The following is a 25,432-nucleotide window of genomic DNA, read 5'->3' on the forward strand; positions in this document are numbered from 1 at the left end:
AACCTTTTCTCATGAGAATCCATTTTTTCTCTACAAACACTTGCTAACTAGCATGAAATGGAGAAGATATTCGATCGTAGCCAAGCTAGCGAAAGTAAAAAAGTGCCAGGTTGGTCGTCCTCCAATTTAAATGCTCCAATTTAGCGATATAATTAATTTAAGTAAATGAGCATGCACATGATAACATATTTTTAAGGACCTTAAGTTTATTTTTTCTATACTATCCCACCATTTATCTTCCCGTCCAAGAGCACATTCGCCATGTAGCAGTTGTAGTCAAGTCACCACTCTTCGAGTCCGAGTCACCAAGGGAGTCGTAGTCGAGTTTGGCTACAATTCTTGTAATATGTTTATTACTAATACTAATATTATTATTAGGGTCTGAGACCAGAGGTCGGCGAAGACCCTATTGAAATCGGTCGCGCAGCGACCGATAAACCTGCGAAAAACACCCAAAACAGGGAAAAGGACCGGCAAAAGCACAGAAAAGGTTTGGAAATCATTACGGCTGATAGGCCGCTTGAGCCCTTTCCATAACAACGCATCCCTTGCCAAATAATTCCATGTTGTTGTAATTCAATGGAATATCGTCCAAACGGCCCCAGACTTCAGATAATGGCTAATGGTCCGGCCCTGAACAGCTCTGTCCATTAGGGGATGTCATCATATGCCGTTGCCATGGCGACAGATCGCTCGCCATGAAACATGGTGTTGTCGTAATTCAATGGAAAATCTTCCAAACGCCGCCAGACTTCAGACTATCATTAATAGTCCGGCCCTCAACAGCTCTATGTCAATTAAGGGATGTCATCATATGCCGTTGCCATGGCGACAGATCCCTCGCCATGAAACATGGTGTTGTCGTAATTCAATGGAAAATCGTCCAAACAGCACCAGACTTCAGACTATCATTAATGGTCCGGCCCTCAACAGCTCTATGTCAATTAGGGGATGTCCTCATATGCCGTTGCCATGGCAACGCGTGCCTCGCCATAAAACACAATGTTGTCCTAATTCAATGGAAAATGGTCCAAACTGCACCAGACTTCAGATGACAGTTAATGGTCCGGCCCTCAACAGCTCAATATGACAATAGTGAGTTTTCCCCAAAAGCTGTTGCCATGGCAACACACCCCTCGCCGTTAAGCACGATATTGCTATAAGTCCTGTGTAAATGGTCAAAAACTGTTCAAACTGTACATGTGTGCTAACGTCAATTCCTCAACACATATATGTGTCCATTTTGAGATTCCGTCAAATGTCGTTGCTATGGTAACAAAATGGTCGCCGTGAAACACCGTTCTCTCAGAATTCCAGTTAACATGCTCCAAACTGCCCAAAACTTCACAGGTTTGATAACGATGCAGCCCTCAACACATCTAAGCATATTATGGGGTGTCATAAAATTCCGTTGCCATGGCAACAGATCACTCGCCATCAAACACAATGTTTATGATACTGCTGTAACTCCCATGTACGTTGTCCGATCGACCTGAAACTTCCCACGTTTGCCAACGGCCGAGTCCTTGCGGACAACAGCCTGTGGAGCGTCGAAAACCCGCTCAACGCTGCTTGCAGCTTTAATTATTTGTATTATTGTAAATTACCTTTAATATATCTAATAGAGGTGTAACGGTTCACAGAAGTCTATCAATAAAGATTAAGCCCCAGAAAGCACTTAGCATGCACAATGACGACATTCTGCATGTTAAGTAGCCATGTGCTTTCGTGTTATCGGCTAAATCTTTATTTATTGATTAGATCACGTTACTCTGATGATAGTGTTCAAGACAGCCTACAGTATATGTCTGAACTCGATCCTTAGAGTAATGTGTTACGGAGCTTTCTCTTCAATAGTGTTTCCACATAACGAGCATTTTGCGCTGCTCTTTTCCAATGTGGAAGCAGAATGTGTGAAAGCATACAGCACGATGCGGGGTGTGTCTCTAGACATCTTTAGACTGGAATAGCGGGCCTAGTACATGAATTCGCCTTGCAGGTGCACACGCCAGGATAGAGGACATCAGACTCCAGAGAAAAGTCAGAGTCCAAGTCGGAGCCTCAATGTACAAGTCGAGTCCGAGTCATCGTGGGGAGAAAAATTCACGAGTCCGAGTCCAAGTCATCATGCGCGAGAATTCACGAGTCCAAGTCCGAGTCGCGTCAATCAGTGCGCGAGTCCGAGTCGAGTCCCGAAAATCGGCACTCGAGTCCAATCCAGGATTTGAGTACTCCATCTCTGCCATGTAGTGCTGGACAGACAGCCAGAACTGGCAACTCGGCAGTGAGTCAGTGTCGGGGGGGGGGGGCAAGTTTAAATATCTTCTTTCTTGTCTATTTTTGCATCTTTTATCAACTATTATTGTATATTATTTGTAGGCTAATAGAGCGAACAAGTTCAGTGTTTTAATGGGTTATATGTAAAAGCCCTGCTTGTTTTGAATGTTTTTATGTTTATGCACAAAATCATATATATCACCCCTTTATTTAGCCTACTGCCATGCGAGCCACCACCGGTTCCCTCGTCTCAGAGCCAATGGGATTTCTCCATAGGATTTTGGAAAATACCTGGAAATAAGGTCTGTGTTTGACACAAATTTAAGAGACGGGTCACATTTTGTTCTACGACATTAAATCCATCAGCAGTGACCCCACTGATGAGTTTTGAAGAGTTGACGTGTCTGAAAAACGATGGTTGTTAATAAGTGGCTGAATAGGACTACAGAAGTTGTCGAGGACGTTGAACGTCATTACGCCGAACACGTAAACACTCCCGCTAAGTTTGTTTGCCCCCGTTCTGCTTGAAAGCAAGTACCTGCCTCCTGCAAACTGTTAAAACAAACGCTTCAACTCGTACAATTTAGAATCTGTATTTCTGAATATGGATCCTAAATTGGCGTGAAGTTGAAGCAGCGACCCTGCTGTAGTCGGCTGTAGTTCCTTTATAGCATAACGTTAGCATTTTGCAATTAGATTTATGATTATAAAATTAGGGTAGACATGTGGAGATTATCCAGCTGAACAAAACGTGCATTTATCAAACAGGTTCGTTTTCCACAGACCTATTTCGAGCTATTTTCCAAAATCCTATGGATAAATCCCATTGCTTTTTTGTTAAGGGAATCCATGCGCAGTTTACTTCCAGCTAAATACTTCATCCCTGCACCACTCAACGAGGAACCCTGATTTACAGGATAAAACGTCCAGTTTTAAAAATGTTGAGCACCAAACATGAGAGTATATGATGTTCTGAGTGCAGAGGTGATATTTGTCCTTTAGGGTTGAAAATGGAAATGTACATCCTTCCAATGGGTATAATGAATAATAATAGTGTTTTAATGCAGCCGCTGGTTGCAGGAAGTGTATCTGTAGCAGAGAGGAGGTCAAGCGGTGGATTTGACCCGTGATGTTGGATGAAAGGTCAGCACACTGCGTGGCAAAGTGTTGAACTGACTAAACAGATGAACCACTACTGCTATGAAAGGCGATTTAATCTACAAGAATGAATGTAAAATGTTTAAATAAATTGCTTTGAATTCAAATCAACATCCAGTGTCATCCTATTATTTGTATTATGGCTATTTCCCCTGACATTTGGTACAAATTGTTTATTTTATTGTATTATAATTTGTACTGCATATTTATACTTCACATTATTTTAAACAACTCTTGCTACTGTAGTGTACATACGTTCATACACCAATTTAGGGTCTGTAATCATTTGAGACAAACCTAATATTGTTCATAATACAACCTATAATATGATTATTTTATTTTTTTAACCAGATATCTGATTTGTATTCAAAAGCTTTCAAAATGTGTATGTTATCACAGGGGGAAAATGCATGTTTAAAATTAGTTTCTTTGTTATGTTTATTTCTGGAATATGTGATGCACTATGAGACTGAAACTGTACCTATTCTTCAAATGATAAGGTGCAGCCTGCTTTATTTATGATTATATTAAAGTACTGTTGTGTGAACTAATACAGAGGTCTCAGTGTACTATAAATGTTATCTATCTGCTGACTCGATTAGCAACGTACTGTCATATTACAATAAATAAATGAAGCTCACGTCATAACACTTAAGCACACTTCATAATGTTAAACTACCATAGATTGCCATCTAGCTTTGCTAAACTTGCAGTGTTTGTCTTTTTCAGTCTCTTGGTATCAGCATAAGTAATCCAAACAATGCATTCAATTCAAAATGAAACCTTTATTCATAGAAAACATCAGTTTGATCTTTAGAAAGGTGCTGAACAGAACAACAACAAAAACAAAAAGTTTGTAACGATTATAAAGGAACCGACTCCCATCGCCCAGCAATGTTTCGTCCCTGTTTAGTTCTCACATGAACTGTAATTAAAATGTAAGGACTAAGACTGTCAAATACTACCAGACTGCCTCTGTGTTGGAAGTGCCTGATGTGTTTGAAGATTTAATTTGGAGGAAAACCAACATGTGTTAGGGTTCTTAACACGATGCCCTGAGGTACTAAATGTGATTGGAGGTCTGCTGGTTTGAAGATAAAACTAAAGGGGGTTCAAAGTGCTTCAAATGAGATAACCAAATCTCCTCAATAAATGATTTTAAGGACATTTGGATCTAAGACTTCACACAACATTTAGCCCTTTTTATCACTGTAGGTGAACATTTTGTATAAATCGAAAGTATTTTTAAAAACCCACATACAAACATGGACATCTTCTGTTATTTGTTTGCAGTGGTTGTGGACATGTTGGGCTAATCTCCTGCTTACATTTTCAAGTGTGTTTGTGTAGTGGTCTCCGATTCGTCCTCTTCACATGACGGGGTAGCTGGCGAGGTTGGCGATGCCACAGAGGTTATCGCGGTTTCGTGCCATCAAGATGTAACCCTGCTTTCCCCAGGTATCGCTCCAGCTGTCAGGATAAAAAAAGAAAATAAAGAAAATATGGTGAGGAAAGGAAAGACATGTGAGAGTCGTAAACATCGCCAGTAGTCATTTCAGATCATCAGTTTGTCACCAACTCGGATGGACGACAGGAGGCATCAAATCAGCGCTAAGGAAAAATGGTTTCATTTTGGGGCCTTTATGAGCCACCTGATGCCGTTGTGTCCCACCTGTTCTTCACGATCCAGAATTTCTTCCCCTTGCTGTTCACTCCGAAGCCCACTGCCAGCACGGCGTGATTGACGTCGTCTTTGTTACAGTTGCGGTCGTAGTAAATTCCTGGGAACATGTCGGAGAGGAAGAGTAAAGAGGGATGAGAGGTGAGCTGGAAGGGCATCGGTGAAAATACATTCATACATTAATCTCAAGTCGTAATGTTTAAAATGTCATGAAAGGGAATATTTAATGCTGCTTAAGATCTGCATTTTTTTTCTGCAAAAGCTATTTAATGTAGGTTTACTGTATACTGAGAAGTTAGTTATCTCGTAAATACAAATCTTTATTGGCAGTATCCACAATTTCCACTCTGGTTTAATATTTGTCGAGACATGACCATCATCGTCTATCAGAAATACATCTATCAATCAACACAACAACGGTCATGTTAGTCTTTTTTGGTTTCTTCCCTTCATCATTTTGAAACCTGTCAGGGAGTGATGGAGGAAGAAGGAGCTGCTACAGCGATCTGTTAGAGGAAGAGCTGCAGGCGACCAGCTGCCCACCTCCTCCATCCATCATCCATAACACCATTTTCCAAAACACACTTATTTAAAACAACACAAGGTAAAGCATTGTGATTCGTACACCATAACCTCTATGTGTATAAAGCACCATAATAATCTATATGTGTAGAAAACATTATAACCTCTATGTGTATACAACACCATAACCTCTATGTGTATACAACACCATAACCTCTATGTGTATACAACACCATAACCTCTATGTGTATACAACACCATAACCTCTATGTGTATACAACACCATAACCTCTATGTGTATACAACACCCTAATAATCTATATGTATAGAAAACATTATAACCTCTATGTGTATACAACACCATAACCCAGGGGTGTCCAAACTTTTTTCACCGAGGGCCACATACAGAAAAACATGAAGACCTGGGCCCCTCACTCGAGGTATATTGCCTCATAAGTTAAGTTATAAGTTAGCAAAATTAATCAAATGTATGTCAATTATGCTTAATACTTGAGCCTACATCCCAGCTCTCCAGAGGGTTTCATGTATCTTGTTAGCAGCTCATTCCTTAAAACAGAAGCCTCAGATTGATTATCATAAGAGGAAATAGGAAGGGTTTATTTCAAGTGTGTTATAAAAATAAGTTATTGGGCTTTTTTCTTATCAACTTAGATTTTACAGAAACATTTTTCAACTTTAACCGACTGAATTTCTTTGAAAAGTGGGCTTCGTAACACATGAATATACTGTGTAATATCTGTTTTCATCTATGTTTAAGAAGTACAATACAAGACAATCACAAGTTTCCTCTGTGGGCCATACTCCATTATACTTTTTTAATTTGCTGAGGGCCGATTTAAATTGGCCTGCGGGCCGTAGTTTGGACGCCCCTGCCATAACCTCTGTGTACAAAACAACGGTTGGATAATTGAACGTCTGTTGACAGAAAACAGCTGTCAGAGCCGCTTACTGACCTCTCTGGTAGAACTGGAAGGTGCCGAGCCCGGCGTCGATGCCCACAGAGATGGGTCCGGCTTTAAAGAGAGCCACAGCCAGCGCCCGCTCATCGCCCACAGGAACCTCCTTATAACCTTTAATCTGGGCGACCATACCGGAGGAATTGTAGCGGCAAGGCTGGTCCTAAAGGCAAGACAAGGAGGAGGAAAAACCCAGAACATATTAGATTTAGATATCTGTGTTCTCGTTGGAAAAACATCAGTCAAATATAAATGTATTTTGGACTTTTGCATGGTCAAAACAAGACATTTGATGGTAAAACATTTGGGAATTCTCCTGTTTTGTTGTGGAGAAGGAAGTAATTCGTTTTTGGCAGCGTGTGCATCGTACCTTGTGACTTTACTGTCACATGCACACTTTACATGACGTGCCAGATCACAGGTGCATCGTTCAGTAGCCAAACAATGAGGAACCAGTTGTCTTTAATCAACAACAAGCTGCTGAACTTCCATATAGAAACAATAAATGACTTAAGAGGAAACTATGTTTGCTCAGTGAGACAAAGGGAGAGTTTTCTTCTCATCATTTCTGCTACACCACATCCCTTCAGTCAAATGCCTGTGGTGCATAGAGGTCAAAATGAAAAAGGGAATGATGTTTTTTTTGTATTATTCCTTGATTGCTAAACATGACAGCCAGCAGAGGAACTATTGACCAGTTTGGTTTCAGTTTGTCTGGAGGATTTCCAAAAGTTGTCGTCAAATAAAACCAGCATGTTGACAGTAAACTTCAACCTTTGAGAAAATTAAGCTGGATTATCCCAAACTGTTTATTTGAAAGCAGACACATTATAAAGTACATCCGATTCATATACATGTTGTTAAGCTAATTAATGTGCCTTTTACCAATTGAAGTAATTCACTTAAGTTGGTTTAGCTATTTCATTTTTCTCGGTAAGATACAAAAATAAATACCATTCTCATGTGTGTACATTAAATACAAAGGTGTATAAAAACGTGTATCTATATATACACAATCAGCAGACACCTCTCTTATTATTATTATTATAATTGTCTTACCTCTCCGAGGTACGGGTAGGCCTCCTCAGAGTCGATGCCTCCGTTATCCTCCACGTACGTGAAGGCGTTGGTCATGTACCCTCCTCCACAGCCGGAGTTCTCTGTGACGCAGTCCACCAGGTTTTGGGGACTCAGGTCTATCAGCTTCCCTGTGGTTTTGGCCAGCTGACCCTCGATGGCCCCGGCCGAGCTGAAGGCCCAGCAGGATCCACAGGAACCCTGTCCGGAGAGAATAGGAGAGGAGGGTTTGTTTTGTTTTAATTGATAATTCCAATATGCACAAAGCCCCCTGTTAGAGGTCACCTATTATGCAAAATCCACTTGTTCATGTCTTTTCTAATGAACACAGCATTTTAAAACGGTGTTAATATCTCATCAGCCTGAAAATCAAACGCTTGTTTTCTGCAGTCCGTCCACTGGGGGGCAGACTGTGACAACTTTAATTCAAACAATGTTTCTGTTCTGGCAGCTAGAGTGATACATAACATTGTGTTTCATTTACTCAGCCATTAATAGTGCTATGGAGCTGCTGTCTCACTCTTTATCTCATGAAGTTGACACTCTTAAAATCACTATCTGACTATAAACTCTTGCCTGCATCATGGCTTCCAGTTAAAACACCTCTGCGTTTTCTCCTCAAGGAAAACACAGCTCTAATTAAAAACCTTGTGAATGTGTTTCCACATCATTTTACTGGAGGATGTTCTGAAAAGCTGCTTTGTGAAATGTGCTTGGAACAAAACAGAACATCCAAACACAATGCAGTCATCTCGAGGGGAAGTGAGGAGGAAGCAGCAGAGGTGTTAGTATGCAGAGAGTGAAGCCAGTGTGCTGCATTATTCATGAAGGAGAGAAGAAGAGGAGCAACTCAATAAATCCTGTGCATAGCTGCAGTGTCACCTCCATCCCCCAGAGGGCGACGACATCATAGACATTGTATTTACACAGGTTATAATAATTATTATTATAATATCAGTAGTAGTAATACTAATAATAATTTATTTTAAAGAATAAAAGGCACGTTTAATTTATTTTGGCTATGAAACCATCTGAAAATAGTGTTTTTCAAATGTTTGAATTTGTGATATATATATTTTTTAAATCTTATTTGTGTATTTTTATAATTTAGATAAGCTCTTATTTATTGTTCCTAATTTAGGACCTCTATTTTGTCCCATCAGCATGTAAAAAGTCATTGCACATCAATTACAGATAATAAAATAGACAATTAACAACAGTAAATGTATCTCAACAGTGTATCTAATAACTACTATATTATTATTATTATCCTATTTATATTATAATAATTAATTTGTATTTATTATTAATTATATGGAACTGCTACCTCCGCGAACCGACCACGGATAAGCGGGAGAAGATGGATTGATTAATTATATATTTTTAATTTCTCATCTTTTTTCTTTTTTAAGGATGATATTAATAATACATTTCCAGACGTCTTGGTCCTTATTTGAATGAACTAAATGTGCAAAAATAATGCATGTATTTGCGTAACTATGAACTTAAAACACTAAAACTAGACCTCAAAGTCAATAAATCCAAATCAAAACAATGTGGGTAAGAACAAAGTGAAAAATAAAATGAAATATGAACCCGGTGCTTCAGTTCACGGCTTCGTTAGATAACATCACTCCGCTGCTAATCTGCCGCTAGCACAAAGAGCAGATGTACGCCATATTGTCAATCCATCCACTTCCTTTGTTTACATAAATGTTGTTTACATAAATAATATCCGGCTGTCCCATCCACTCATAATGACTAATTACATGTAATAAGCCATTCGTGTGTGTGTGTCCATTAGCAGTAAGAGCAGGCTGCAGGTCATGTGATCGCACACTAACCGCCATTGTTCACTTTTCACCAGAGAGGAACGCTTTTTTTCACCACATGCTAAACATCTCATTGTTTTTGAGGTCACATGAGAGCCTCTGGAGAGTGCCTCTGCTCCAGATGTTGGAGGATGTTTTTGTATTCATATTAGGGCTAAATACAATGTCACTGAACTCATCTTATTACATTTGTAAAGGTGTTTGTAAGCCAGAAGAATAAAAGCACGGAAGAGGAAGGCAGAACATGTGGAGCTCCAATGTCTCAATTCAACAGATTTATCGATTTTTAACCATTTTGCATAATTGTTTTAATATGTTCTCCAATTGCCATGCAGATGTCTCATATATTGAGGTACATACTTGCTTAAAATGCACACTGTACTGCTTCTATAATATATCAAGCTGCCTTTTTTATTGTGGCTTCTGCAACAACAGCCACATTTCCCTTCAGAAATCAATGAAGTCTTGTGTTTCTCCTTTTGCCTTAAACAGCCTGAGGAAATCCGTCTTCTTGGTTTCCCACAAGTCCACAAAAACAACATCACACAACTTCTATCTGTAGATTTCTATCTTGCTATTAATTAACTACTGAAACAGTAATAAAACATAAGTACAATGACTTCCTCCACGGTTGGAAACGGGCTGTTCCTGTTTTGATTCTCACAAACTATGACACTTTAATTAAGAGTTGAATCTGCTGTCCCGGTTTGTTTTCTGTGCTTACTGAGGTGTAACATTTTGATAATAGGATATCTGGATCACGTTGAAAGTTTTTATTTCTCCAGCTCTGCCCTTAGATCGCCTTTGTTCCTGAAAGTTACATTTCTCAATAAACCAGGTGTGGCGGGTTTCTCCCACTTCTTTGGAAACCTAATCACTTTACCTTCACTTTCACAATGTGTTGAGGATTCAACAGAGCAAGAGTCAACATTTGCAGCGTCATCGTAATCAAACTGCATCCATTGGTGAAGACACTTCTGTTTATGAATATTATGGCTCATGCTCAGCCATTTCTCCTTTTAATTGACTGTCTAAAAGCTACACGAGGGAATGACACGGATGTGCATTTACCGAATCAACACGAGCTCTAAAATGTGGTTTATTAGAAAGGATTTCAAATGGTATGTTTAATTTTTACTGCACAAACGAAGGATTTAAAGATCCTAAAGACAAAAAACTATAATGTTCGTTGCAGAGATGGGGTCGTTACTCAAAAAAGTAATATATTACATATTAAATTAAATCAAGTTTTATTTATATAGCACATTTATAAGCGATTTTTGGTCGAGCCAAAGTGCTGTACATATAATAAAAAGAGCCTACAGTTGAGACACTTTACAGCAAATACAACAGCACAGATTGTTCAGAATATCAGTATGAGAAAAAACGACAACCTCTATCCTTATATTACTTATTACTTTAAAAAAAAGTAATATATTACTTTACTTCGTTACTCTCTACATAAAGTAACTCGTTACTTTACTCGTTACTTTACTCGTTACTTTACTCGTTACTTTACTCGTTACTTTACTCGCAGGGCCGCCCCTCCCGACAGGCAGATCACGCAGACTGCGTAGGGTGCTTCACTCTAGATTCGGAGGTCCTCCTTAGCTCTTAGCTTCACGTTAGCATGTGTTCTTTGCAGGTGCTTGTTGAGGTTTGACGTTGTGTTCGCAGCAGTGGATAACAGCTTCTGGCCTGGACACAGTTTGCACCTCACCGTCACATTCCTGTCCTTTCTTCGGACAAACTCAAAATAGTGGGCATACCTCCTCCACCGCTCGAAAGTTATCGCTGTTGACTCAGCCATGTTTATGCACTGCATGTCGCGCAAATGTTACGTAAATATAAACCTGCGGCGGCGGAATTCCCTCTTGTCTGTCAAAGGGAGAATCTAGTAATTATTTATGTTAGTATGCTAACTGTATTGTGATTATTGATTTTTATAAAAGTAACGAAGTAACGCATGTCGGGCAATGTTAGTACACGTTACCGACAAAAGTAATATTATTACAGTAACTCTGTCCTTGTGGGTTTTCCCCAGAGAGCTGCCCAAATAACTTTTAAGCTTTAATGAACTGGATATTTGATAAGCTGAGTTATTATTGAAACACTTTGTGCAGACTTCTGACCTGGTTCTTCACTGGAGTCACCATGCCCTTCTTGCGGTAGTCCAGAGATTTGGGGAGTTTTGGCAGCTTGTCGTCGAAAGCCATGGTGAAGCTGCGCCGGCCGTTGGTTGGCGGCAGCAGCAGGCCGGTCATCTTCTCGTTCACTTCCTCTGACGTCTGCACGCACAGAGACACACAGTTTAGATTGTACATGGGGTTTCAGGGATGTATCTCACACTGTCATTCAGGAAAAAGTGCAACAGCAGGTAGATGTTCATATTGAAACACATAACAGGAAACAAAGAGTGCAAACTAGGAGTTACAGGTTGCACAACTCTTACAGTAAATGCTATGAAACTTCCCTTAGTTCCAGAAATAATCACGTGAGAAAGAAATGTTGTTGGACATGAACAAGTTAGGAGAAGCAGAGACAATTTACTTTTAGGCTTTAGACAAGTGACAGAAAAATAAATACATCAAGGAGAGGATTTGATTCGGCAGGGTGACGGAGGGTGAAGTGTGTTTGCTCTTTCCGGATGTCCACATTTGACACCAGAGGGGCGAAAAGTGCAATGAACAAAGCTACAAAACAGTTAAAGAAGAAGCAGATGGAGGCTAAGAAGAGGAAAAGAGGATTTAAACAAGTGACAAATAAACTACTGGATGTCTTTATGCTACTGTATACTATACCACTACACTTTAGAGGCACTTATCGTACTTTTTTACACAGGAGACTGGAGGAAACTTTGTGATTTTAGCTTTTGAAGAATATTTACATGCACCGAAACCTATATGACACACTACAGGAAAGGTAACGCCCAAAAAGCATAATAGGGCCTCTTTAAGAAACATTTTAAAGTGGACCTATCATGCTACATTTGAATAATATATTGTAGGGCCATACCTTTATAAAACATGTCTGGGCAGTTTTTTTTTCAAAATACCAAACAGATCCTGCATTTTAGCCATGCCTCAATTTGCTCTATTTGCTCTTTTCCAGCCCTGTCTTCACAAGGGCTGATTCTGTGGCAAATGAGCTGCAGCTGACCACGCCCCCCTGCAAAGGAGGGGGGCGAGGCACGAGCGTCATGTTACCATGCTGTTACCATGCTGTTACCATGCCACGCAACCTCTCATTCCCCTGATATGTGGAGAGTTGCCCATATAGGCGGAGCTTCCCGTTTCTGACGTCAGAGATAATAATAATAATAATAAATGATATTTATATAGCGCCTTTCAAGGGACCCAAGGTCGCTGTACATGGTGGACAAACAAAACAAACAGACAATCAACGGGCAAACCAAAGAAATAAATAAAGGAAGCCAGGGGACCAGAGAAGGGCTCGGGCCCGAAGGCCAGGTGTGTTTTTAGTGATGCTTTGAAGATGTCCAGGGAGGCAGCATTACGGATCTCGGCAGGAAGTGCATTCCAGAGGGTGGGGGCCGCAACACTTAATGCCCTGTCACCAACAGATATTTCAAATCTGGATCAGTCTGTATCAGATCCGTTGCAGCCCCGTTTTTAGAGATTTGGGTATGGAGGAAAAGAGAGAGGGTTGTGTTTTCTGACACTTGGTGAGTTCCCTGACGCACCGGGGACACATATTCATGTATAAAAGACGTACAAAAGTGCATTTTGCATGATAGGTCCCCTTTAAGTTCAGGAGTTGGAGTAAAAGTTTCAACATTTGACACCAGAGGGGCGTGACTGTGCACAAAGCTGCAAGGTTTTACAAAACAATGAAGTAGAAGAAGAAGCAGGGAAGGAAGAGCGACTCGGAAAGTGATGCTTATATTTTACAATCTCATCATTGAGGATGATCAGAACGCTCTCATCGCAGCTCAGTCTGCAGGCGGAGAGATCATTAACAGAAGGAGTGAAAGCCATCTGGTAATTTCTTTCTTTTCACTTCCAGTCAGGATGAAAATGCCTTTATACACACGGCCACCTGTTTCTGCACCAACGTGAACGGGCCATTCATCCAGAATCTGGATGTGTAGTACATGTTCCTGTCTCTAATAAAAGAGCTGTCGGCTTTCATTCTGCTTTTCCCGCTGATGTATTGCTTGTTATAGCCGGCATCTTGATCACAGCCATCAGTCTTGATCACAGCCATCAGTCATGACCCGCGCTGACGTCACTGCAGACAGCTGATTCAAGGACAGCAAATCTCATTTTGTTTCAGCTCGACGCTCTGCATCAGTGACGGCAGCCGATAAAACCAAGGAGAGGGAAATATGGAGCTCTGACACTGAGCTGCTTTCCCATGACTCTCACTACCAACAGGATTCTCACTATTGAATGCACTCGGCAGTGAGATCGATTTTCACTTTACTACAGTTGCTAATGGCGGCTATAACTCAGACTGTGGGTCAACGCTGATTGATTTCTACAGCAGCAATGATTGGAGCATTGACAGGAAATGAATTGCCAACTATTTTTTAGAATGAAGTCATTTCTTCATTGAGTTCTTCTTCCAGGATTTTATGTTTTTCTTGTCGTACCTGATAGAAAACTCTTATCTCTTTAGGTAGCGGTGAAACAAATAAAGTGTATGTGTGAGTGTCACTATGGGCTTAGCAAACTTACAAATTCACTATAAATTAACTAATCAATTGGTAATAAGAACAATTGTTTGATGAAGCCTTATTGTTTTTTTCCATCCGATAAGATCAGATCCTGAGGCAGTTGCTATTTCTTTACTTCATTAATCTGAAATAACTGGCTGTTGTTGAAATCACAGCAGCTGAGCAGAGCCAGTGATATCATGGTGATGTTAGACGTAATAAATGAGTGACAGAAGTCAGAAATATGCTAGGGTTAGGGTTAGGGTAACTCGGTGTTTCTCAAAGTGGGGGACACACTTTTTTGCCAAATATCAGCATTTTCTTTCTTTTCATTTTTTTGCACAGATGGCAAAGTATTATAACTTATTGTTCTAGCAAAGGGATTGCACAATTGTATTATGTATTTATTTGTTTGACCACACAGACTTATGGAGCATTGTTTTATTATCACCGTTCTAGCAAAGTGATTTTTTTGAAAGGAATGCTCACATTCATATTGATGTATTTTAATAAATGCTAACACGGCCCATTACGTGACTATTTGTGTTGGGGGGGCCCGACATTTTTTCTTCTCCAAAGGGGGGGGGGGCCTGACAGATAGAGTTTGAGAACCATTGACTACTTTGATAGAATTTGCAGTCATTTTATTCGCCATGCTCTATCATTTGAATATCTTTAAGGACATTCACTTTGTATAATAATATACATACAGTCTATGGTCCAAACCGACACGGATTAAAACACCACAATGGCTTTGATGAAAAAGATTATTCATATACCCCGTTTAGAATATTCTCATTCATTCTGAGCATGTCATTTTCCAGGCCTGAGGCTCAGGGCTGATTAGACTCACCATGTCTCCCAGGTGGTTCATCCCCAGCTCGAAGGAGTGGATTCCCAGCGCTGCCTCCTGGTTATGGGCTTCGATCATCAGCATGTTCTTCTCCCAGATGGCCCGGCGGATCCCCTCCTCGCCCTGAGACAAACAACAGCATGTGTCATTTAGCGTAACAAACGGACACAAACGAATTGGCGTAAACACGACTATGTTCTCCAATTTCAGACGATTCAAGTTTTAATTTCTCACCTACATTTGAAGAGAGCTTTAAAACTTTTGAATGCACTTTAATACAGGGGTATCTTCTCTTGCACTGTTTGTATCGATGCTGCTATATTGTATTGCCATGTCATACTTGGGTATTCTACTCTTACTCTTGCACTTTTCTTGCATTTTATGTTTGCAATTTTCATTTTCTTAATGTTTTATTTGAGGGACTGCGGATGGAAAGTAGCTCAAAGCTAAATCCGGCACATTTATACTTGGCATATTTCATGTTTGAAGTGTTCATTAATGTGCACTGCCAAATAAACAAATACAATAGGAAACAAGTGGTGGAAAGTCCATTAACTCAAATAGACGTAATAATAATATTTGAAGTATTTACTTGAGTTTTTTCTCTCTGTGCTATTTTACACTTCCACTCATTATATTTCAAAGGGAAATATTGTGCTTTTTATTTCACTATATTTATTTTACTGCTTTAGTTTCTTTAAAAATGTAGATTTTACACTTATCTCATACTTTTTCTCTCATGCTGGGGTCGGGGTGGGGGTGGGGGTATATTTGATCTGCTTTCTGGCAGTCTGGTTTAAATGTGCACTGTTGCATCTACAGTATGTATTTGACTGCTCAATGACATTCTGTATGATTTTTCTTTGTAATGAAAACTTTCAAAAAAAGTGTTACAAAAATAAATAAAAATGTAGATTTTAAATGTTCAAATGTATAATTTAAAAAAAAATATATGATGTATTGATATAGATAAAATTAATGAACATTATATTTAATTATCTCAAACAATAAGTGGGTTGACAGATATTTAATTAGCAAACATCTACAGATTTCTTGTATTTTTTGTGTACATTTGATCAATTTATTTAATAGTTGTTTACATACTTTTACCCCAAATACTTTAAATACATTTTCCTGATGACACTTAAACACTTACTTAAGTACCATTATCAGTGCATCACTTTTAATGTATGGAGTATTTTAACAGTGTATTAGTACTGGTAACTTAAGGACTTAAATACTTCTTCCACCACTGATTATGACCTGAAATATGAAGTCACCAGTCTCTACCTGATGGTCTTCATAATGAGGTCAGATTCTTGAGTCACCTTCCCCATTCCTATACGCTGCTTCCCTCCCTTTCTTCCTGCGTTAACTCCTGACAGCTCAGAGAATGTAATCACGGTAAATAGGGCACATCTACAATTGAATTAGCAGTGAGAGGAGGCTTGTCTGTGTTACAGCCCCATTTCATTAATTAGCCCAATTAAAGCAGTGCACACTCACAGGGCAACCTTCCATGGGACAGTAAATGCAGCAACATATCTGTGCAGTTGAGTGGTCATTTCTATTAAAATATTGCTTTAACCTTTACTTTTTATAAACATGTATCTCACCAGCACTCTAAGTGTCCATTATGTGCTGTAAAAGAAAGTCATTAGCATTTCGTCCATCACAAAAAGGGAACAAGATGCAGCTAAGTGCTGTGTTGGTTAACTGAAAACACATGCTCTACTTCGTAGTCATGGTCAAAACAACCATTAGCATAACTGTGATCATTATTTCCATCTTGATATCTGTTCCGGTAATGGAAAATGCAAATGTTGCCGGGACACTTTGATTCTCTAACAGCTCGAGGAGGGCTAGAAGAATTGTTGGAGAAACACAGGGTCTCTCCAGCTGACTACACAAGAATGTAAATAATACATCATATAATGAACACACACACCAACACATGAATGAACACACAGATACATAACATAAAACACACTTAGCTACTGTGCATGAACCTAAGCACACACACTTGCATCTTTGCATCTGTGCATCTGCACACACACACACACACACACACACACACACACACACACACACACACACACACACACACACACACACACACACACACACACACACACACACACACACACACACACACACACACACACACACACACACACACACACACACACACACACACACACACACACACACACACACACACACACACACACACACACACACACACACACACACACACACACACACACACACACACACACACACTCAGGAAGTACATCTGGAGTCTGCTCTGGTCTAACACCGACTAACCTACATTCTCTTACTTCCTTACGGCCACAAGCTAGAATAAAATAATAATAAACAATCGATGGCAGGGAATTGTTGCCAAGAGAAAACTGAGAGACGAGCGTAACTTAAAAAGCCACAGGTGTGCTGGGGGAAATATAATTAAGTACAATGTTGATGTACTTGTACTTTACTCTCATTTCATGTTACTTTATATACTTCTACTCCACTCAACTCTTCTTTAGTTACTTCACAGGTTATTTGATAAAACTACATTTAAATCAACATATTAATAAACATTGACATAAAGAGTTAATCCTGTAATGTGATATATATTCTGAATCCCGAAATGGTTCATTATACACAGTGAGTACTTTAACTTTTGGTACTTTAAGTCCATTTGATGCCTATACTTTTATACTGAAGTTAGATTATACATGCAAGGACTCACTAACAGAGTTTAACCATTTAATATTGCAAAATTCGCTGCAAGTAGAATATCTAAGTAAGTCATCAGCGTGGCAGGTGAGACAAGTTTCCACAGTTTTCATTGTGTTTTTTTCTCCGAGTTTCCACTGCTCACCTTGCGGAGGGGGCCTCAACTTGCTGAGGGGGCCTCACCTCGCTGAGGGGGCCTCACCTCACTGAGGGGGCCTCATCTTGCTGAGGGGGCCTCACCTCACTGAGGGGGCCTCAACTTGCTGAGGGGGCCTCAACTTGCTGAGGGGGCCTCACCTCGCTGAGGGGGCCTCACCTCACTGAGGGGGCCTCAACTTGCTGAGGGGGCCTCACCTCACTGAGGGGGCCTCAACTTGCTGAGGGGGCCTCACCTCGCGGAGGGGGCCTCACCTTGCTGAGGGGGCCTCAACTTGCTGAGGGGGCCTCAACTTGCTGAGGGGGCCTCACCTCGCTGAGGGGGCCTCACCTCGCTGAGGGGGCCTTAACTGAGCCGAAAATGTGGCGCACCTACAGTATGCGCTTAAGCAGCGCAATTAGTGTGGCGCGGCTCGGTTTTGTCGCTGCGAGGCTCCACTAGCAACCCCCCCCCCCCCGGTCGACGCTCGCGAAACTGAGGGGCTCATCATATAACTTTGCGTGGGGCCTCATGTTGGATGAGAGTTTATTGTTTTTTGGTCCATTTGGTCTTAGTTAATTATCAAGGGTTAACCGGGTAAATACAGGTCTGGTTAAAACTATTTTTAAGAACAAAGGTTTTGTTCTCATGTGTAAAAGCTACACTGAGTTGTTGTCAATGAACATCTCAAGTCTCTCCAGCATTGTAACACACACTACTTAAGGTCTGAAGAAAAATACATTAATAGTGCAAGTGACAACTAAAAGGCAGGAATACGTACACAATAGTACAAGATGAACATAAAGTAAAGTAGGACGTCCTAGATCAAACTACGAACCACGAGAGGTTGTGAGAAGTGAGTCTACACACTTTTAAAATATCTTAATCACTGGCTATGCTTGAGGAAGATAAAGCGACTGTAAATGATCTTTGTGCACATGCTTTCCTTTTGCTTCTGTTTTATAACTCAATCTTTCTGGCCAGAACGAGGAAGTAGAGCAACCAGCAAACTCACATTCCTGGTTTGATTTCCAGCAGTCTGTTGTTTTCAGGTCATCAGAGTTATTGTCAGGTAACACTCTGACATTTAACGAGACACATCTGTCAGCATTGAGTCTTGTTTTGACGGAGAGGAGGTTTCTCTTGAATTCTCTAAGTTATTAATGAAGGAATATTTTCATAATCACCATACTCGTCATTTCATTTTAATCATATCTCATCATATTGGTCGGGATTTTTTAAAAAGCCGATAGTTCTAGCAGAGCATAACACATACAATAACCATTAACATAATAACAACAGGTTTAAGTAACATCTGTTGTACACTATTGATCAACTCTCATGTGACAGATTTGCACAACTGTATACAACGATATTTCTATCACACTGAAGACGTATGAAACTATTGTATGGTTACTTTTAGGGACAAAACCATTCGGATACGAGAACGAGAAAGCAGCTGACACTTACAAAATAAACATTCTGGTAAACATGAAAAGAATTTCCCAGAATCTAAACTGTGTTGTACTTTTTGTCGAGAAAATATGATAACGCAAGTGTGAAGTTCCCCCTGTCCGTCCATGACTCAGCATTTCTTTATCAAACCAAAGCAGCTTGATGCAATCGCTGAGGAATTTGCAGCTCTGAAGTTCAGAGTCAGATTTGTTTCTCCGCATTTTAACTTTCATGCCAAGCTTTAAGGACAATCTAGTTTGGGCTGTTAATAAATGACGAAGCTTCACCACGAAAGAACGCAGAGTCATTGAAGTACGCAGCTCATAAATAAACACACGTCTCTGACCTATCCTTTTCTCTGCCAAGCAGGAAGTTCTGCAACACGTTTTCTCCAGTGGAGGCAAACCCAAGTCAGAAGAGACTGTCCTCACCAAGAAATGATTGTGTGTTTTCTTGCATTTTCTTTAGGCAGTCTTACACCGTACACAGTACCAACGAAGGACACTCACCAGGCCGTTGTATTCCCTCCTGTGTGTGCTCCTCCAGTCTTCCCATTGGCTGTCCAGAGCGGCTTCATCCAGGTGGCTCAGAGCGGAGGCCGCCAGCAGCAACACACACACACACTGCAACATCCTGCAACAACAACACACACACAATGTTTTAAGACACATCTGGGCTTGAATAAACACATGAGACCTGTGTTAGACACTTTCTTTGTGAGAGTCGAAGGCGCGACAGGATCAACAATGTACTTTGTGTGTGTTTTTGGGCTCATTCCTATAAGAGTAGTTCATCAAAATACAAGGAATCGGTTAATACATGATAATCAATTGAACTCTAAATGAAAAAAGTGATTTAAGGGAATTAAATGTAATGAAAAAAAATCTAAATGAGAATTAGAATCATATCTGTGACGCAAGATTGGAAACATGGGTGAGGTATACAACACAAAACATGACAATTAATGTACTCATGATAAGTAGACTATAACTATATACTATAAGTTGATTTTTTTACTGTTTTATAGTCTTAACTATATTTTCTTTTGACGTGTATGCCCCGTGACAATATCATTTCTTGAGAATAAAAAAACTGCATGGGTTTCTGCACTGATGTCAATGTCACATGATGGGTTTTGCCTAATGTACTATCTAGGACTAGAAACCTGTTGCTTTTTCTTTTCTAGGAAACCCTCCAGCAGCTGACATTAGAGATACAACCTGCTTCCTGTCCAGAGGTTAGAGGTAGAAAAACAGAAATCTGCTGATGTGAGAGCTTTTTCTAGTCTGGGGATAACCGCTGAATATTTCTGCTTTGTAGGCAAATTGTGTTGAAAAATGGTTTGGGGCATGAGGACTCGTTCAACATATGTTTTAGGAAATGTAAAAGGTGTGTTTGAATGAGTTACTTAATTACAGACGGTCTGGAAAACATGCATAGCATCAAAGGCTAAAAATATTGTTATTTACACAATTAACGGTCATATGCCTCATTAAAATATGACTTTTGTGTGATTGAATAATTGGTAGCCTTGGGTTTCCTTTTGTCTTTTCGAGCTTACTTTGTTAGACAACGACAATTGTTTCTTCTATATTGACATTGTCTGCTGTCTAATTGTCAAATCAGCTATTTAAAAAAGTGGTGGGGATGTCCCCAGTGTAAATTACATCATATGTTTAAAGACATTGTGTGTCAGGAGCTTCATACCAATGACTACCAGCCACTATAAAGAACACAACTAAATACGTTAAGTTCTTCTTGTTAAAAAAGTTTGCTTCTCTCTTTAAGGATTTTAAATCACCGTCTGAATTTCCGTCGCCACCTTTGCTTCCCTATTTTTTCTTCCCATCTGTGATTTATCAGTGTCTCTTTTGTTCTTGTTTTAGCACCTCCTGCTTCTAATCTGCATTTGTGTTCACCGTTTCCATCGACCTGTCGAGGTTAACCAAACTAAAGGCAGAAAGTAAACAGTATTTCTGTAACGCTCAGGCTGCTGTCTGCTTCCAACACACATTGATTGTGTCTGCAGTCTGGCTTCCCCCCGGTGTGGTCTGATGGAAATGCCAGGATTGAAATAGTAAGGTTTCATGATCTATGCAAATCATTTACAGTTAATCTTAAAGCAAACATGCACTCTGTGGATGTATTAGTCATTAGAGTTATCTTAACGGCGTCACGAATGAATTCATATACTTCACACAAAGAATCACTTGTTTTAAATGGTGACATAACAGCTCGCAGTTAAGGCTGCAGCTCTGATTCACAAAATGTGTTTTTTAAGGAGCAACTGGGTCAGAAATCATTCTCTAATCCTAATCCTATTAACACTAATTACTTTCTTATAGCTGGCAAACATACTTATGAATTTATCCGAGCAGAAAGGAAGGGATCTAAGAGTCTTTAGTGGGAAATTAGTTCCTGTAATAAAGATTATTCTCTAATTCAGCTCAGTTACACAAAAGTTCGTTTTGTTTAGCGCAAAACATTCCTCAGTTTGAATCCCTTTGAAAATTGTTTTTACAAACCTTAAAACTAATCCTGCACAAGAGAAAGATAGCAGAATACTGAAAGCATTACTTAAGAAACTTTACCTTGATTCCAAAAGTCAGAGAGTTTGTCGAAGTTCAGTGAGTGTGAGCCCGTCGTCTTCTACTGTTAAAGTGTCAGTGTGTGAGTTTATAACGGCTGGGTTTTGAGGAACTTCAACGGGAGCTCCAGGTCTGGGGAGGAGTTTCTTTTCTTTTCCAGGAAGGGAGACTACATCTGGTTTCATTCAAATAGCCCATATCCCTAAAACAGATGATGTCAGGTGTCGAGTTACACACTCGTGCCTGAACAACTTCACAGAGGCGCACTGCTGCATTCTGGGACACTGCTTTAAAAATTAAGAAGGCTCTTGGATTTTTTATAAAGATTAATTTGTATTATTTTCCTTACCTCAAACATAACGTGTATTATTTACCTAAGAGGCACTCATTTACTAAAATATCAACAATATGAGGTGCTTAGTTAGATGGAGAAGAATCATTATGATATAAAAGCAAGGACTTTTAACTTTTAGTAATAATTAAATCTGCTTTAAGTTGATCTGAAATCCCTTTAGAGAATATATTTCTGTAATTGATATAAAGGAATGGCTGAACCTTGCAAACCCTTTTATCAAGCGAGCATTTTTCACATACCTAATGTTGAAGTAAAAACTTGTAAAGGCATGTTTTTTTGGGAGCTGCACATAATGTTCAACTAGAGGAAATATAAAAAGATATTGAAGGCACTTGAGAGGTGCAATGTTGTGGAAAGGCTTGGTTTATGTGTCATATTTAAAAGGTCCCAAAGCCATGTCAATTATAATTCTGCAGGGTTTTAAATAGTTGATTTCCAATTCTTTCTCCTTACCTGCTACATGTTTGGGTAAGATAGCAGCATACAATGGCACAGACAACAACAATAACCACAATAAAACATACAATTCATTCATTTATTTGTCAATTTATTCGAGATAAATGTGCACAATACCAACTGATACATTTATGATTCTTAGTAAGAGCTCTTACGAGAGAGCAATGTATTAAGTCTTTTTGAAGGCCATTTGCAGTGAGGGGAACACAGCTTACAATATTGACTTTCTTTTAACAACCTGACAAATCAGCAGACGTAACTCATTTTATATTTTTCAAATCCTGAGTCTTAAACATGATACATGGAAACACTAGGATTGTGCACCTTCCAACTAGAGGTATATCATGGTATAGGGTTTAAAGGACATCTAAAAACAAAGAACTATGTGATAGTGTTTGCATATTGAGATATTTGAGCAAACACAAGGACATTTTAATACAATGCAGACAGAAGTTGGAGAGGAAAAGCTGGAAAAGGAACATCAGTGTCAGACCTCGATGAGTCAGACCTCGATGTGTCAGACGCTGATCGTAAAAAAACTGCACAAATCGGCTTAAAGCAGTAAGGTAGTCTTCAAGTACACAGGAGAAGCATATATCAAGATCTAAGACCTGGGGGGCGCATTTGAGGCCATATATCATATCTAGACTTTTTATTTTTAATTTTTGTACATATAATTGTAACGCAATACATGATTGTCGCTAAAAGCCTTGTCTCTACATTACAATCAAATATAAAAAATAATAGATTAATTAATTTGAATACAAATTCAAGTTAGTAGGCAATATAGGCATAAAAAGACAGAAATGTATAATTCTTTCTTTAATATAAATGTTTCTTCTGCCCGTAAAGTGTCCAAACCAGGCTTGTCTGGATAAGCGCATTTTTAAAACATAGTCATTGTCCATGCCGGTTTCAGTTGGATTATTCGTCACAGTTGCTCCGATCAGATCGGTCTCCTCCATTTTGTAGATTATTTACGACTTTTGAATCCACATAAACACATCGGCAAAGTCCGGTTTACTTTGAGCATGTGTTTTAAACAGTTTAATCCCTTTGTGAATTGTTTCCACTTTGCGCCGTCCTTTAATTTCTTCATTCAGCGAGAATCCAAATGAATTAATCCTGAGTCCAATAACCATCAAAGTCACTCCAATAGTGCTCCTTGATTACGCTTTCCTCCTCCTTTAACAAAATACTTCACATTCATCCAGTTTGTGACAGTAGTTGTAGCATTTTTGAGACTTTGAAACTTTAATTACCGCTGTTGCGCCCCCCCCCCCCCCCACACACACACACAAGGGGAGGGCGCAACTTCCAACAGGAGTCATTTGGGGGGGCTCTTGGGAAAAAAGGTTGGGAACCCCTGCTCTAAGGGATTATGCAAACATTAATTCATGTTTGAGAATGTGTCTGTGAAGTCTTGTTTTAGGTAGTCTTCTCTAACACATGCACATTTATACTGATTGTGTTTCTGATTGAAAGCAATGGGAGGATGACATTCAAACATGTTGCAGAGAAGAGTTTATCTTTAATAGTGCATGACATATCAGACCGGATCACAAGCCCTAACTAATTCAAAATGCTCTTCCCACGACAGAGCCAAAATAGACCCTTAAAATATTGATTCATTCAGCTGCGTCGTCTAGTTTTTGGAAATGTACTTCCTCATGCTGTTAGTCAACAGTCGTGTGTCTGTGTGTAAATATGAACATGTCGTGTGACTCCTATAGTCACACAGCAGTCTAGCAGATGTGGTCACCATCTAAATATAAGAACATCCCGTGTACCTCATATGTCCAATGAGACATGGCTGTGTTGCAAGGGGTTAATCATACATGCAATAATGTCTGAATAAGCAAAATCAGCAGTTTGTATGGAAAAGGTTAAGTTGTACTAAAGAGCGTTGTAGTACTGATTATACTTTTACAAGAGCCACTACAACACTGCGCATAATCTAATCACAATGGGCCCTACAGTAGATGCTTGTATGTGAAGTGCTGGGCATAGACTGTATATTTAAAAATTGATGTCCTAGTGAAGTCAACCATTGGTTTGTGTACTGCGGTTTTGAAGTTTAGTAGATTACAATCGAACGCTTAACAAATGTCTTTGCCGACCAAAATATATAGTAAAGTCACCTTTAATGTCAATGTTGCTGTGTGTTTGTACAGACAGAGATCGAAACAACTCATACTGAAAACACTGTAAAAGTTGTTAAAGAAAAACACTGTTAACAACCAGAATAGACACAATGATAGTGACCTGTCACTCATGAGGTATTCATACCCAAAAGCATACCTTCATTATCGTTTATTTTACTGTAAACAGGACCATAATTTCATGCTGTATTCAAAAGTATTTGAGAAGAGTGATTGAATCCTTAAATGTGTCAGGAATGTCCCTCCCCGATCTGCACCCCTGCCCGATCTGCACTGCGCATGTGCGAGATGGTCCGCCATGCATATTGGACAACTATACGGCAACTCTAATAGGACATTTGACGTCTAGACGGCTGCCCGATTTGCATCGTGCGCGAGTCATAAACGTCTCAAATATCTATATACAAATCTTTTGTTATTTTATTTGAAATAAAATTAAGGACATTCACAGTTAATGTAATTAGATATAATTATGAATGCCAT

The 25,432-nt window shown here is 39.5% G+C and overlaps 1 protein-coding gene across 1 annotated transcript; it reads right to left on the reverse strand.

The window, feature by feature from the left end:
- Positions 1-4,200: 4,200 nt before the first annotated feature.
- Positions 4,201-22,140, reverse strand: ctsk (cathepsin K). Its single transcript, XM_034241385.1, has 8 exons — positions 21,980-22,140; positions 19,898-20,021; positions 15,056-15,178; positions 11,657-11,812; positions 7,675-7,893; positions 6,613-6,778; positions 5,108-5,216; positions 4,201-4,905 (listed from the first exon to the last, which is right to left on the reverse strand). The coding sequence occupies exons 2-8, from the start codon at positions 20,018-20,020 to the stop codon at positions 4,806-4,808; spliced, it is 996 nt and encodes a 331-aa protein (XP_034097276.1). The 5' UTR covers position 20,021; positions 21,980-22,140; the 3' UTR covers positions 4,201-4,805.
- Positions 22,141-25,432: the final 3,292 nt, after the last annotated feature.

The sequence above is a fragment of the Gymnodraco acuticeps genome, unplaced genomic scaffold (assembly GCF_902827175.1).
Source record: "Gymnodraco acuticeps unplaced genomic scaffold, fGymAcu1.1, whole genome shotgun sequence".
Taxonomy (NCBI): Eukaryota; Metazoa; Chordata; class Actinopteri; order Perciformes; family Bathydraconidae; genus Gymnodraco; species Gymnodraco acuticeps.